Genomic DNA, 17,325 nt, shown 5'->3' with positions numbered 1-17,325 from the left:
TTTGTTTAAAAAAATTAATCTCATGCATTGTTTCTTTAGGGAGCAAGATGGATATACTAGGGTATGTGAAGTTTCTGAGTTATGTCCATTTCTGGTTTACCCTGTCTTATATCTGTATCCATACACCAAACCTTTCTGGGCCTGTGACTTTATACTCATCTAACAGACTTCAATTTGAAACTGTTCTTTCAAGCAATAAAATTTCAAATTGTCAGAAGAATTATGAAAATCTAAGGAAGAGTGATTTTTAAAAATAATTCAAGCCAAATAATTTTCTTTACAGACTACTGGCAAAATAACATTTCTTCTCTCCCTGTTCTTCCCCTCCTCTTGTACAAAGGATAACAAGCATGAAGACCCCCTTTAGAAACGGCTTTTTCTGTGGCAGCTGCACCTTTGATACTAAATTGGACTCAAAAAGTGGGGGGTGGGGGTCCTTTTCTTCATTTATCTTCCAAAGTGCGAACAGCATGAGGATTCACAGCTTACCATCTTTCGTTTCCTAACCACTCCTCTATCACACAGCAATAGTTTCTGTTGATGAAGGGGAAGCATCCAGTCAAAGTGAACTTCTAAACATACATACCTTTAATTTGTCAAATTTATCATCCACATCTTGTAACCATGACATGAACTGTCTTGCATTAAAGCGATCCCTCACAGAAGTTTTACTGTCATCAGACTGAAACAGTAAAAATAATTGGATATTACAAAATAAAATAACCTACTTTAAAAAATCTATATGCCACTGTAACTTTTTATAGTATATTTTACTTTTAAAGGAATGATGAAAGTATATTTCAAAAAAAGATAACATCTAACTGAGTATTTAAACAGGCTGATAAAATATTTCCAGACTGAGCTGATTAGTTATTAGAATTATTAGGATGTTGAGTTTAGTAAGTAATTAAAGAGAACCCTACTGATATGTGAGTCAAAACGTCTCAAAAAGGCATGTCATATGATGTATTAAATGCCTGTGACCTTCTTAACATATAACTGATCATGAAACTCATTTTAACGTGACAGTTGGCTCAGACCTGGTAAACAATCTGCCTGCAACTCAGGAGACACGGGTTTGATCCCTGAGTGGGGAATATCACTGGAGAAGGTAATTTCAGCCCATTCCAGTATTCTTGCTTGGGAAGAATGGCCAGAGGAGTCTGGAGTGCTGCAGTCCATGGGGTCGCAAAGAGTTGGATGCAACTGAGCTACTAACACTCTCGCTTACCACACATTGGGAGGAAACAACACCACAGTCGCAGACAGGGCTCTGGGGCTGGTGCTTCTCCCAGGACTGATTCCTTTTTTTAGGACCTATTCTTTGGAGAGTTTATACGGAAATACTATACCGACTCTTAGTAATATCAGTTTTGGTATTTCTTTAAGATAGGCAATATTCAAAGGTCAGCGTTGTATCCTATTGTGTAATCTCAAATTGATTACATACTCCTTCAATTTTCTATTCTGTAAATGGGGTTAAGAGCATCTCTTTACATATTGTTTGAGAACTGACTTGTAAAGGCCTCATTCTAATGCCCAGGCAATAGGCAGCACTGGGCCCACCAGGCAGCTGCCTCCATAACTGCCCCACCCAACCTGACCACCAGCACCGCTACAGGGGTAACCAGGCCTCAGACAGTCCCACCACCACACTGCCCACATTCTGACCTGTGACCACTTTTGCCCTGGTCTTCAGGAAAGATGCGTTGACCATTTTAAAATTTATCATTCAATGCTTTTTAATATTACAAGTTTATCTGGAAAATGAAGAGGTCTGAAAAGAGAATAGCCTATCTAAGCAAGTGGACTTGTTCCTTAGACCCTCTGCAGCTCTGTTCACCTGGACAAGCCTGCTCCTCAGTTGAGAGAGACTGTCTATCAACTGTAAAGCCAGCCATACAAGGACAGGCAACAGGCCCACAGTTGTTCTCAAGATGATGACTACATTCTTCTGTTGACTGTGGCGTGATCCTTTTTAGTCTCTGATCATTCTGGGTTTACTAGGAAAATTCATTTCTTTTCAGAAATTCTCTTTATGACCCGTCTGGGACTCCTTTTTTTCTTTTTAAACAGACGAGAAAAATAAACCCCAGAAAGAACTAAGTAATTTTCTCTGTAATATACTGTGTATCCTTTGTGTTTCTATGGTTGGCCTGATTTAAAACAGCATTTCCCAGGACTTCCCTGGTGGTACAGTGGATAAGATATCTGCCTGCCAATCCAAGGTACATGGGTTTGATCCCTGGTCCAGGAAGATCTCACAGGCTACAGAGCAACTTAGCCCTCGAGCTGCAATTATTGAAGCCTATTTGCCTAGAGCCCATGCTCTTCAACAAGAGAAGCTCCCACCATGAGAAGCCTGTGCACTGCAACTAGAGAGTAGCCCTTACTTTCTGCACTAGAGAAAGCCTGTACATAGCAATGAAGACCCAGCGTGGCCAAATAAATAATTAACTTTTTAAAAAACCCCAGCATTTCCTAGTCTTTTTTGGTGATAATCCTTCATTGTTTTGTGTTTATACTTTTATATTCTCTTATGACGGGTGAATTTCATTCTGGTTTATGAACTACAAAAAAATTCTGATGACTGATGTCTGGTTCTGGATTCCTGAAATTTATATGTGGCAGTACATGTTTTCAAACTATAAGTACAGTTTCCCATCGTTCTTTTAATTTATCCCAACAACACCCAAGAACCAAATAAAGCCTGGTCCTCTCTCAGCACTGACTCAACCCGGGTTCCACCTGCCAATTTTTTTTAGCTTCTAGCTTTAAGCTTCCCAGTTGCTCAAAGGTCAGGATTGGGGTATAAAATCCATGACAGAAACAACTTACAAGTTATCTATAAAATGAGGCTATCTTAAACACACACATATCTGTTCTGTAATTGTCTTGATTTAATGATATAAACCTGACGTTCAGAGGGCCAGGTGATCTGGAAGTGCTTCACTCATTTTCGCCTTTGTGCTTTACTGACTGTTGAACTCAAGTTTGTCCTGAGGATACCAACTACCAGAGGTGCTGCTGTCCTAGGGGCACTGAGGCAGCAGGGAGACCTTACCTGGGCATCCAGGGGCACGCTGTACACTTCCGCGTCCAGGAGAACCGTGCATGCGCTGAATGGCAGTGTCTGATTTGCCAGTGTCCTTGCAGCTCTGTAATGAACCCGAAGAACCTCCTGTTCATTGGATACAATGAGTTTTTCCTAGTTGAACAAAGAATTAAAAAACAAAAACAGAAACTCTTCAACCACTTGTTTTAAAAGAAAAAAAATCACTTAAAATGTTAAAAGAACTTGAATCTCAGAGAAGCTTTTCCTTCATAGTAAGGCTGAGAAATTTGAGAACTCTGAGAATTCTAAATTGGTAAATTTTCTTTCCAAAATTGGCAGTCTCTTTTTAAAAATGATCTTCTGAAAGTGTACAATGATGGCTTTCATTAATAACATACAGTCATCTGCTGGTATCTGTGGGGGATGGGTTCCAGGATCCTTGTGGATACCAAAATTCATGGATGTGCAAGCCCCTTATATAAAATGGCATCATATTTGCATATAACCTACACACATACTCCCATATACTTTAAATCATCTTTAGATTACTTACAATACCTAAGACAATGTAAATGCTAGGTAAATTTGCCAATATGTGGCAAAATCAAGTTTTGCTTATTAGAACTTTCTGGAATTTTTTTTCTTGAGTATTTTGATCCCTAGTTGGTTGACTCCATGAATATGGAACCTGTGGATATGGCGGGCTCACTGTATTTACCAAGATGTTCAATTGTTACCACTTAACTCCAGGACATTTTTGTCACCCCAGGAAGAAATACCCCAGGCCCACCAGCAGTCACTCTGCATTCCCCTTCTGCCCCTGACAACCTCAACTCTACTTCTGGTTTCTATGAATTTACTTGTTATGAACATTTCATACAGGTGACATTAAACAGTGTGTGGTCTTTTGTGACTGGCTTCTTTCATGTCACGTTTTCAAGGTTCATCTGTGTTGTAGCACACATCACTTCCATTCATTTTTACATTTTATTTATCTATTCATCAGTTGATGACTCCTTTGGGACACAGTGAATAAGGCTGCTATGAACATTCATGCTCAGTTCTTTGTTTGAATGTGTATTTTTATTTCTCTTGGGTAAATAACTACGAGTGGGATTGCTGGGTCATATGGTAGGTTTATGTTTAATTTGTTGACAAATTGCCAAAATGTATTCAACAGCAAACTCCGGGAGTTGGTGATGGACAGGGAGGCCTGGTGTGCTGTAGTCCATGGGGTCACAAAGAGTTGGACATGACTGAGTGAATGAACTGAATTGATTTCAACAGCAGTTGTGTCATTTTATGTTCTTGCCAGCAAAGTGGAAGATTCCAGTTTTTCAAACCCTTGCCAACATTTGTTATTATCTGTCTTTTTATTATATGCATTCTAAGTGTTCTGAAGTGGTACTCCATCGTGGTGGCATGGTGGCTGCTTCTCTTCTGTAACAGCAAGGCATTTGTAACGTGGCTACATGCACAGATGAAATATACCACAAGCTTGTGGCTGAAACAGATACTGATGTGGGTTATACACGCTAACTTCTTTCTGCTAACAAACTGTTCACTGATGTGGGTCATGCAGTGTTGTAAGTTGTTTGAGTGCATCTTTATTTGCTTTTCTATTTGTAATACTATAAATTTATTTCATTCATTTACAAACATCATTTTGAGCAAAGGTTTTATATTGGAATCCATGGCACAAAAAAGGTTAAGAACCTCTACCCTAGGGAATCAATCATGAATGAATTACATACAAGGTTTTGCTTGTATAAGAATCTATGTGCATGTCTGTAAAGAAAGGTCATAACTTACATCACATTTTCAGAAAGTCCCTGACTGTCCTAGAGGAGATATAGAAGGTAATTTATTATTTTTATCAATCCAAGTTACTTTGACGATTTCTATAAATAGATAGGTTTGTTCTCTTGTCATTTCATGCCAAAACTAACCACCAGAAACTGGAATACTAAAGCAGACCAAAAGGACCAAGGAGCACAGCCTCAGTATGATTCTGCACCATGGCAGCTGGTACCAAGCAATAATCTCAGAACTGGGAAACCCATCTGTCTATACAGGAATTCACTGCTACTGGCCTGCAGATCCAGCAAATGACACTGAGAAATTTTAAGAGGTTTCTGTTTATCAAATAAATACTGAACATAAACTGTAATACAGGAATGGCTGTCCAAAAATAGGCTTAAAAATTCTCCACCTTATTGCAGAAGAACAAAGATAAAATCAAGCCATTTCCTAAAATGGTTCTAAATAAGGAAGATTCACTAATAAAAAACTGTAGGCCATCATAATCTGTTAAAACCGTTATTTTTTGCATAAGTGAATTCAAACATTTCTTACCCTTTCAATACTGTGCTGCAAACGTAGTTTCATCCTGACAACTTCCTGTTGTCGAAAAAGCTCTTTAAGTGGATCTGACAGTGAAGGTGGGGGTGTAATCTAATTAAAAAAAAAGAGTTGAAAATTAGATTTATTAGATTAATTAGATTTCATTTACAATAATCAGCTATTTCTATAAACTTAAACCTTTTTAGTGCAGAACATAATGAAAACATGAATTCTTACGTTCTTTGAATTAAATAACACAGTAAGTAACAATTTCACAACTGGTTGTTACTTTTCAATTTCAACTCTTTGAAAGAAAGCAAAACATCACATATTTGAAATGCTCTGAAAGAAAGCAAAACATACACATTTTACCTCTGAGGCCACAGCAAATCCCAAAGAGCAAATCAGGATGGAGGGAGTTGTTTGCCGCAGAGACACATTTTAGAGCGTCAGTATGTGACAGTTCACAGACAGGGAGGAAGGAATAACAAACACACAAAAACACCACACAAACAGTCCTAAAGATGACGGCAGTCTGAGTGTACAGTAAGTAAAGTCTCTCTGTAGACATTATAAAATCCAAACACAAAACTGCAGAGTCTTATATTTAGTGAATTAACTTTTTAAAAAATACATGAAACTGTCTTTTAATAGAGCTGTGGTTTTCAAACTTCATTACAAATGTGATACCTCACTTTGTCTATCCATTCTCCAAAGAGCTTATGGTTAGTTCACCTCTGATTTGATCATTATCATGAACTGTGCTTTTTGACAGATGCTGGAGCTTAAGAAAGCTGACTTAGTCTCAAGCACACTCTTGAGCATTAATACAGAGACACCCAAGTATGGCAGCAACTGTCTGTGATCCCTGCATATTCTCCCTCTGCCCCCAGCTTTTAATAACTGTCAACATACTAGAGTGAAGAAACAAAGGTTTCTCAGAACATCCTGGCACAAAGCAATAACTGTGGGGGACTCTTCTGGCAGGGGCACAAGGAGATACTGACACGCAGCTGCAGGGACAGTGTAGTGCCTACCATACCTGAAACACTTGCCAAAGACGCAAAACTGGACCTAGTCAAGACTCTGTTCATAAACAGTAAACAGTGTACCACCACTAGGATTCAATCAGTTGAGTCAATGCAGACTATTCTATAAAACACCTTATTGGGGCTGATCATTTTTCAGGTCTCTAATTATACATTTGTGTCTTAAAACTTCTTTAAATTTAGTAAGAGGCAAGGGTACAGTTTGGTGCTATTACTTCAGTTTTGAAAAGCCACACAGGTGATCCTTCAAGTGGCACAGAGAAAACACCTCCTCCTTTGAGACTGAGTGTCAGAGAAGGCTTCTCTGAGAGGGTCATGCCCGAGCTCCACCTTAAAGGAAGAGCCGGAATAAAGAGTTCAGAGAAGTTAGTTGTGGGGGAAAAGAGACAAAAGGGAGGGAGCTAATTCGCACAGGAGAGAACAGTAAGATCACCTGCCTGAGACAAGCAGTCTGGTGTCAGGAGGCACCTACAGGCAGGCCTGAGTTCCTGGAGCATCAAGAGTGAGAGCAGAGAGGGCAGCATGGAGAGAGCAGCAGGGCCCAGTACTACAGGCTGCAGTCTACCCTGCACACACTGCTTCTCCAGGCATGACTCACAGGACGCTGGGTCCACAAACATGGTTTACAGGAAATGGTCCAAGAACAAGTGAGGTTGGGAAACACTGTATGGATACACACACACATAAATATACTTATTTACATATCTCATAATTAACAAACTAAATTTTAATAGTTTCAGAAATCCTACAGTGAAGAAATCTATTTTTTGATTAAATGATGCTTCCCAAACTTAAGTCATGAAAAATAACCCTCTTTCTCCACTGAAGAAGGTATTTAAGTAACACGTTGTGGAACACATATTATGTGTAACACATTGGGGCAAATTTTATATGTAATAGGGAACCAGGGAAAGGTCTTAACAGCTCACAGCTGTACTGGAGAACAGCTATTGGGGGACACGACTATAAGCAAGGAATGAGGAAAACAGGTCACTGGTGCACTGGGGTGAGAGGGGGAGGCAGAGAAAGGGATGGGGTCTAAAAATGTGGGTGACTGAGGATAAAAAAGAGGGAGTAGCTGAGGACTCACAGGTCTTGCAGCACTAGGACTGGATGGCTGCTAACAGAGACCACAAGAGGGGACCCGAGGAGAGAGAAGCAAGTTAGGGGCAAGTTCAGTGCTGAAATGTTGAGTAGACCAGCTAGTATAAAAGATGCCAAGGAGAGAGGTTTGTGAAGAATATACAAATCTGGGAATTCTCAAAATACATCCATCTGTAGAGAAGGAGTATGTGGAGGCTTTTTGAGGACACTTTCCCTCTGCTTTTTCCTTATCTTGTCCTATGTTGCGGGACATTCAGAAGACATCCAGAAGCAGGTAGAACACAGTTACGGAAGTCAGTAGTGTATTCAGGGTTGAAGACAGAGGTAGGCATCATTCTCCAAGAGACCTGTAGTGTCCCAGCCCTTTATAACATTACAGCTCAAAGGGAGGGGCAGGCCTGTAAACAGTTAACTGTAACACCCTGGGTAGGTTTGAGGAAGATACAAGCAATTCTGTTCCGACAAGATCCTGCCCAGAGTGACATCACAGCTCACACGACGACGGGAGAGAGAAAAATGGCCCTGACGAAGACAGCATTCCATGTAGAGCGAACAGCACGGCCAAAGGACCCAGGCAGCGAGCAGAGACTCCACAGGAGAGGGGGCTCAGTGTGACTGAAAGGCTGAGTGACTCGGACAAGTGGTGAGATGATGAAGCAGGAGTGGGGAGACGGGTCAGGCTGCTGTGCTCAGATGTGGGTTTTTATGTGTGGCCAATGGGGAGCCAGCTAATCACAGCTGAGATACTTCAATAGCGAAACAGCTTTTTATTGTTTTTAAAGCGACAGAAATTTAATAACAAAAGGAAAGTGCCAAAAGAAAGAAACTAGGAGAAAGAAGAAGTGGAAAAGTTGCTGCAATGCTTTAGTGAGAGATACTGATGAGGGCCCTGGGACAGGCAGCAGAGAACATCGAGTCCTCAGATCTAAGGGATAGAACCAGGTTAACTGATGGGTTTCTACTGTGGTGTCATCACCAATAAATAACGTGTTGGTCAGGGAGTGGGTGGGGGGGTCCTGTTTCGAAGTCTGAGGTTGGAGTGGGTGCCATTAGACCTGCCTTCTGGAAACAGAGAGTTAGGTGGCCAAAGCACCACAGCAGCTCAAGATAACCATCCCCTCCCCCAGGCCAGGGCAGGATCCCCACCAGAGGCTCCTGCAGGTGCAGGCACTCACTGCACTCACCTCAGGGCACCTGCCTACTCTCAATTCCACTTCCTTCACACATGCAGGCACAGCTCCTGACAACTCCCACCTATGATGCTCCTGGAAAACCCTCAGGGTCAGCATACTGGGGAACCAAGCCTGGGACATGTGCCTGAGGTCATTTAACTGACTGCCCAGGAGGCGCCTGTCATCTGATTCTAGAGATGACGTGGCTCGACAGGACATTTTGGGACTAACACTGCTGAAACCACAGAAAGAGACAGGACCTCACTGACTGAAGAATTAACTCCTAGAGAACCTTGATGTTTAAGGGGTTAGTACAAGAGTATTCTTGCCTGGAGAATCCCATGGACTGAGGAGCCTGGTGGGCTACAGTCCACAGGGTCGCAGAGAGTCAGACACGATTGAGCAACTTCACTCACTCACTCACAAGAGTCATAAGAAGACAGAAAAAGATTAGTGAGGTAAGAGAACCAGAAGAGCACACCATCATGAAAAACCAGGGAGGGGAGGAGTTTATGAAGAACCAGATGGTTATGAAGTCGAATGTGACAGAGAGCAAGCAGAAAGAAAAAGGGAGAGGTCAAGCAATGAGTCAATTCGGAGCTCATGGGGGATCTCTGCCAGTGCACACACAGTGAGAGTGTGAACAGGAAGTAACACAGAGGGGACACTGGGCACAGATCACTCTCTAAGGTATGGTGTGAGATCACTCACTAGGCATGACCAAGTGCCACAAGCAAGGGATAACTTTTTTCTCCGTAGGATGAATGAGACCCAAATATGTTCAGTTGATGGGTAACGGCCAGTGAAAACAGAAACTGTAAAAATATAGTAGCAAGAAGTGTTCTCATAGAGGAAGGTTCCAAAGAAGGCTGGAGGGAATGGAATCAAAAGGACAAGGAAAGGAGTTACCCTTCAGAGAAATAAAAGCATTAACTCCTTACGGTTGAAAGAAGCAGCGGGTAAAGAACACAATATCGAGGACCAGTGCTGTTCAGTAAGGCAGCACAGACCACACACGACTCCTGAGCACTGACTGATGCATGGCTGGTCTGAACTGAGATGTACTGCAAGCCAGCCTGGTTTCAAATACTCAGCACCAAATATTTACCTATGTAGACTATCTCAAAAGCTCTTCTATACTGATTATATTTTGACATAGAATTGTGGATATATTGGGTGAAATATTAATTTCACCCATCTCCTTTTACTCTTTAAAACTTCAAAAGTAAAATCACTCAGTTGTCTCCTACTCTTTGCAACCCCATGGACTATACAGTCCATGGAATTCTCCAGGCCAGAATACTGGAGTGGATAGCCTTTCCCTTCTTCAGGGGATCTTCCCAACCCAGGGATTGAACCCCGGTCTCCCGCATTGCAGGCAGATTCTTTAACAGCTGAGCCACCAGGGAAGCCCAAGAATACTGGAGTGGGTAACCTATCCCTTCTCTAGCGGATCTTCCCGACCCAGGAATCAAACTGGGGTCTCCTGCACTGCAGGTGGATTCTTTACCAACTGAGCTATCAGGGAAGTCCCCCATTAAAATGAGGTTACTAGAAAACTGAAGACTACACGTGACCTCCATCACATTCCTACCAATGGGGTTCTCAGTGTATCAAGAGAGGCTACTTACTGTGGGTATGCAGATCTTGCTTAAGGGGTTTCCGTCCAGGAGATATGACCCATTAAACGTCACGTATTCATCGTAATACTGAGGTGCCTGAGGGATCACACTACATAACAACTTGCGCTTCTCTTCAATCTTTTTTCTTATGTGCAAGTATTCAAAATAGGGATTTGCGCGCTCTGAGCTGTATGGCTGGATCTCATCGAGCTTCAGCGAGTCCACAATGGCAGCCAGGGACTGCTGGGTTTTCTCTTTTGCTTGCAGCAGAGACGGACTCACTTGTACTGGCTGAGGCACCCGAGACACTTTTCTTTTCCGCGGGTGGTGAATCTGAGGGTCGTCCTCCTCAGTTAATCTTATTCTTCCTCGAGGGGATGCAGACTCACTGTCTTTGTCTGGCAACAGTGCACAGCTGGCCAGAAGCTGCTTGCTTTGACTGGCTCCTGTGTTTCCTTTGTTTCTGGTCATCCTTTGAGGGATCTGGTTTTCAGGTTTATCATCTTCAGCACTTTCCTCTAGTTCTACTTTAACTAAGTGTCCGTATTTATGCATTTCTGGTGGAGCCAATGGCTGTGGATGGTTCTCCAGACTCGATAAAGTACTCTGTTGTGACTCCTCATCCTCGATGGAAAGCAAACACTTCTCACTTTCAGGACAATGTTTTGGATTATCTGGTTCACTCAGATTTCCTTTTGGCACTCCTGCATTCATTTCACATAAATCAGAATCACACTTATCATTTAAATGAGTCAAAACCAAACTCTCCAGTTTGTTTTCTTTTTCATGTGAAGTATCCTGAGTATCAGAAGTGCTTTTTTCAGCCTCATGGCCACTGGAAGACTTAAACATTAGCTTGCTAAATGCGTAATGAGGATTTGGCTGGGAAGACCCGTCACTTCCATTAAAGTCCTTTTCTGATGTCAATACTGGCAAAGTACTAGCTTTCTCAAAATTTGGTGCTGCTTCTTCAACAGTGCTTTCAGAGTACACTGGGACAAAGGCATCTGTCTTCTGAACGTCTGTTAGGACAAAAGTATTTTCCATATCTTTTGTAGGTTCAGTATCAGTATCCAAAACAGAACTGATCATTTGAATTGCATTTTTCTGCTGTAGAATACCTGGTTCTTGAGTGGTGACATAGGACAAAGAAGTATGTCTGGAAATAGATTCAGCATCTGAAAGTGATTGGCCATGAAAAGAGCAAGGTTGCTGGGAAGGGAGAAAGGATGCTGGATCCTGAGCACAAGTGTTTCCTGGCAATTCAGTCTGGTGCACGGACACAAAATCAATATTCTGTTCTCTCAATACTTTGTTTTCAGGATTACAAAAACCCTGAACAGAAGAATCTTGATCAGGTGCAGCAGAATTTGGGCAGCTAAAGTCTCCGGTGTTTAACGACTCCATCTCCCATGACTTACTTTGGATCACACCAACCTGATTAGAGGGCTCTAAGTGCACAGGACTGCCCATCAGCATGCCCATGGGAGCAGCGCCCTTGATGACATTTGTATCAGCAGAATTATATTTGCTGTTTATAGATCTAGTTGGAGAGGCTGCAAAACTGGAATGTATATTAGACACGCTCAAAAGTTCTCTTTCAGGCACGTTGGAAGATACCTCAGATTTGGGAGAAGGACAAATATCTCTTGGCACAGCTGAGCCATCTTGACTGCTCTCTTCTGATATTGTTTGGAATTGCTTTGTATGCTCACAAATGACAGAGGGCATGCTACATCTTCGGGCTTCTGCAGCTGATCTCCCTTCATTTGTAACTAGTTTAGCATCTTCGACAGAAGATGCCCGGAGATGGGAAGTCAGAAGCCTGCTAGCATACGATGCTTTAATCCGCTCTGATAGGTCAGTCAGGCTATCTAGCTCCCTGTCATGAAGGGCAGGAGATTTGGCAACTGGCAAAAACGGTGACTGGGAAAAGGACATTTGAGAATCCGAACCCTCTAACATAAAGTCTGAGTCATACTCAACTGGAGGCCTTGGGGTTGTCATTGTAGTAAGGCAGGAATCTTCTGAGCTAGCCACTGAAATCATGGAGACAGACCTGGAGCTGAGACCTGGCTTTTCACTTTCTGATCTAGGAGACCTGTTCAAGCTATTATCTGAAACAAAGGATGACTTGCCTAAACTCATTGTATTTTTGGTGTCCACAGATTGGGATCTATTACTTACAGCATCTTTACAGTGTTTCTCCTTAGTGTAAGTATCAGTCAACTCAGAACTCTTTGATCTAGTAAGTTCTTTATTTTTGGACTCAGCTAGTGCATGCTTTGTTTTTTCTTTATCTTTTACTTTAAGTTCTAAACAATTGCGATTTCTCAACCGTTCCTTTTCTTTCTGCTTAATCTTTTCCTTGTGTTTTCTGTGCCACTGCTCTATTTCCAGGTCTTTAAGGCTTAGCATCCTTTCAAAGCTGGTCTGCATTAAGTCGTCATTCACGAGCCTCTTTTCTTTGGGCCGAGTATCTTTTGATGCTGGTGATGACTTAGGTTTAGGCTTATCTGCTTCAGATTTTAGTTTGAGTGAACTACTCAGTTGAATTTTATCCTTATGTTTGTCTCGTTCTTTGTATCTATCTATATCTTTTTTATCTTTTTCTTTTCCATCAGGAGTTCTTAAAGGTTCATCTTTTGTTTTTTCTTTGAGAGAGAAAGTTTTTTCATGTTGTGCTTTATTACTGTCTGTTATATTTGACTTTCTCTCTTCCTGGAAGTGTTTGGAATTACTTATATTTACACTGTCTCTAGATTTGTCCTTTTTATCTACCTCCCTATCTTTTTCTTTATTTTTGCTTTTTTCTGATTTAGAATAGTCACTATTATCTGATGGCTTGTTTTTTTTTTCCATCAAGTGCTTCTCTTTGCTCTCTGCTGGATGTCTCTCTTTCTCAGGTTTTTCTTTGTCATGTTTCCTATCCATCTTTTCTCTACTTTTATCTCTGTCATCGTTTTTTTTAATGGTAGTAATGTTTTTTAGCTTCTCACCTTCTCTATGGCATTTTTCTGTGTGATGTGAATATAGCTTGTCCTTTTCTTTTATTCTGTCGACAGAGTCACTAGGATCTAATCTGTCTTTCTCTGACTTATGCTCATGTTTTATCTTCTTCTCTTTTTCAGAATTTTTTCTGTCAGCCCTCTCAATGTCCCTATCTTTAGTTTGAAATCGTTTTTCAGATTTTTCCTTACTTTCTTTCATATGCTTTTCAATTTCTATTTCTTTTTCCCCTGAATGTAACCCTATAGTGTCTTCAGTGGCACTTACACCTAAAGAGCTGAATTCTGTTTCTTTATCTGTAAGTACATTCTCTCTCTCATCTTTTAAATCTTTTATTTTTTCCTCCCTAAAAGATTTCTCACTTTCCTTTTTAATCTTTTCCCGTTCTTCTTTAAAGTTTCTCTCTTTGGAGATATGTTTTTCCTTGGTTGATTTATCATCTTTTATGTTTTTCTCCAACTTTGACTTTTTTTCTAACGTTAGGGACTCATGTTCCATACTTAAAAATAGATCTTCAGTTTCATCACTTTTAAAAAAATTCTCTTTCCAAAACTCTCTATCAAATTCCACACTCCGTTGCAGCTCTTTAGTACCATCCCTACTTTTGTATTTCTCCTTTTCACCTTCAATTTCTTTTTTATGCTTTTCTTTTTCCCTTTCTTTATGTTTTAACTTATGTTTTTTTAATGTTTTACCCTCTTTATCCATTTTTTTCAGTGTGCAATCTGAATTTTCAAATGTTGGACTGTGATCATCATCTTTTATTTTGGCATTTGACTTTTCACCAAATTCTAAGTGGAAATCTTTATGATGTTTGTTTTTTTCCTTATGCTTACAAGATTTTACACTTGAACTTTCTGGCAAGAATTCAGATTCTATATTGTCATACCGAACAAGATCAGGCTGTAATGACATTTCAGAACTTCCTGGTGATAAACAGGTTTTAGAATGTTCTTGTTTTAGTGGTGTTGACTGCTTTTCACTGAGTCCACAAGAATGTTTGGGAGATTTACCACTGGAAATATGAAATAAATGTAACGAAGTATCATCTTTCGGGCTAAAAGATTTCCTAAAATTCCCCTCATCTCTGGTCTTATCTGAACAATCTAGTGCAGTATTAACTGTCAAGTTTGTTACTCTGGTATTTTCTTTCCCCTCTTTTTCTTGCTTCAGCTCTTGGTTCTCTTTATTTTTGTTCTGGTTCTTTAATTTTCTTTTAACTTTGCCTTTCTGTTTGTGTTCATTTGAAACTCCATATTCCTTTTTGGTTTGAATATCAGAATTTGATGTTTCAGGGACAGAACATGGAGCAGAACACTTTTTGTTCTGAAGAATTTCTTCATCTGAACTTTCAGAACTTGAATACAAAACCCTAGATGGCTTTTGTTTTTTACTTTTAAATGATTTAGGATAGAAAGCTTTTTCCTGTTTTGCAAATAAACTACTCTTTTCTACTTCAGATTCATTCTCTTTTCGCAGTTCTTTCCTAAGAATATGCCTGTCATCAATCATTTTATTTATTTCTTCTTCATCATCATCTTTGAACTCATACTCATCAAGGGCAGATGGAAGAGGTGCTTTACTGGGAACTATCTGTTTACTTTCACAGATGAGAGAGTCTTTCTCTGTCTCAGAGTCAATATTTTCATCAACGCTGGAAGGATTTACAGACTGAGCCTCTTCAGAATCTAGAATATGAAAAAGAAAATCTGTTAGTCAAGAGACAACTGTCATGAAAATAATACTGAGAGAAAAAACATAGCATATACAGCAAATACTTCAATTCTGAAAATTTTTCATATTTACATGTAAATAATACAATGAAAAAATATGTAAGAGCTTTGCTACAGTCTCTGAAAAGCTTCAGAGACTCTGCTTCAGTATGATACCTCATGACACCTGTAAAAGCACACAATACACTGGACATACTATAGATACATATATATAAACTAATATTAAAATGTATGAACAATATAATTAAAACTCCAAAAGAGCTAGATTCAGGGAAACATTGGCTACTAATGTAAAAAAAAAAAAAAAATCATTTTGTGGCCACGTTATGTGGCATGTGGGATTTTAGTTCCCCAACCAGGGATCAAACTGGTGCCCTGAAGGATGGAGACTTAATCGCTGGGCCAAAGGGAAGTCTCCTATAAAATTTTATATATATGTACATTTTCTTTTTTCCTGGACAGAGAATATTTAAGTAAAATTCTTTGATGCAGAAAAGATTAACAATCACTAACTTAAAAAGTTTAATAAAAATTAGTTTTATATGCTTCAGAACTTTTTACTACTAAAAGCATAAATGATCAAATGATTCCCATAAGGACAGAACTTGAATAAAGGTGAATGGTTGTAACTACACAAGAAACATGATTGTCAGCTTTACCACCAGTTAAAAAAAAAAAGAAGAAGAAATATATCCACCAATCACAAAATCAAGATTGTAACAGATAGACTGATATATAATTTGAAAAAAGCTACTTTATTCTTTAGTTCTTTTATAGATTTTTTTCCTTCCTAGTTGGGCATCTTTTCTTAGCTGAAATGTATGTTGTATGCATGGAGCCTCCAACTGAAAAGAAAACTCAGGCCTGTAAAATTAAAAGAAAACTGAAGACTCTAACCAAAAGAGGAGAACATCAAACTTCACTTTTTTGGCTAAATATATAACAATATAAAGGTAATCAATTTATTTGAATACATCAAGTTTTCCCTAAAAGTGATCTAGCTCTCAAATATTGTTTACATGGAAATTCAAATTGCAGACACCATTTTAGAGTGTCTGTAAGGTTCTGAGCACTGGACAAGAGCTCTGGAGAGATGTGGAGAAGATGTGGTAATATTCCAATACTATTAAGTGCCAACTGAGTGACAGTTATATTGACATGTGGAATTAAAAGAAGAACATTTTTAGAATGACAGTTGCTTGTAAACATAACTCCATTCCCAGTTCTTAACACTGCAATACAAAGCATTAAGCTGTAGAACTTTATGGTGCAAAAAAGGGAACAGCTGTTTTGGAAGTAGTATTTGTTCTGCTCCTCAATTAAATAAATACAAGAATATGTTACTTATATGACAGGTGTTATTTTCCTTGTTGGCATCTTATTTACAATTTGTTCTTGACGACTTTTCTCCCCTTGCAGTTTTTAAGGAGTCGATGTTTTATGGTTTGTATATAACTATTCTATTTATATTCTTTCCCATTAGGTAAGTTTAACTGGAACTGGGAATGATTTTTTCCCTTGTGTATTCCTTAACACCTCAAGTTGACACTAGAATCAATCTTAAGTAAACATTCAGTATGCTTCTCTAGGCACAAAGTGCTCAGCGGGAGGTGTGATGTGATGAAAAGAACACAGCTCTGCAGAGTAACAGTGACTCAGCCTGATGATGGCTCAGATGGCTGCTGGTACCCGGTTGAAAGGGTGCAGGTACCCTTCTCCAGTCAGCACCTGGGAAAGGGGAGCAGACTTCTCACAGCAACAGTACTGAATATTAGGAACTTCAGGCAGACTTCAGGGTGTGAAAACAACTAATGTAACAAAAGGCAGCTCAAACACAGCATGTCCCATTTCATATACAGCTTTTTTTCATTCAATAGTTGCAGACATTTTCTTTTTAAGTTGCATTTTCTTTGTTACTGTTTTTAAGGGCTGCATGTTACACGGAGTTAATATATAATCACAATATACCATGATGACAGTGTGGAGTTACCCCAGGAGGAGGATGGCAGCCTGGCCCTGGCCACAGAGTTGCACCCGCCCACCAGGCTCGCTCCTCTGCGTGTGGGCTCTCAGTACTGCCAATCAGGACCCTACATGGCTCTCCTAAAGCTGGCCAGTTTGGGACCCCAGAGATGACTCTATGTCTCTGTGATGCCATTCTGCTGGCAGACTAGGTTCAAATTCCTTTTCTTCCCTAAGGAGTCCTAAACCTTTTTTATTTACTTTACCCAGGACTAT

At 40.0% G+C, this 17,325-nt stretch overlaps 1 protein-coding gene across 4 annotated transcripts in view; it reads right to left on the bottom strand.

Annotated features, from left to right (window-relative positions):
• The window catches only part of ANKRD12 (ankyrin repeat domain 12), a 98,975-nt gene that overhangs the window by 2,885 nt on the left and 78,765 nt on the right, over positions 1-17,325 (bottom strand). For all 4 annotated transcript variants that reach the window (XM_018039381.1, XM_018039382.1, XM_018039384.1 and 1 more), the window contains 4 exons: positions 10,355-15,042; positions 5,411-5,509; positions 3,065-3,208; positions 587-682 (listed from right to left, as the gene is read on the bottom strand). In XM_018039381.1, coding sequence (XP_017894870.1) covers positions 587-682; positions 3,065-3,208; positions 5,411-5,509; positions 10,355-15,042 — 5,027 coding nt within the window. The remainder of the gene's footprint in view (positions 1-586; positions 683-3,064; positions 3,209-5,410; positions 5,510-10,354; positions 15,043-17,325) is intronic.

This window comes from Capra hircus, chromosome 24 (assembly GCF_001704415.2).
Source record: "Capra hircus breed San Clemente chromosome 24, ASM170441v1, whole genome shotgun sequence".
Classification (NCBI taxonomy): Eukaryota; Metazoa; Chordata; class Mammalia; order Artiodactyla; family Bovidae; genus Capra; species Capra hircus.
Note: the sequence above shows the minus strand (reverse complement) of the source record. Positions and strands in the feature narration are given on the sequence as shown.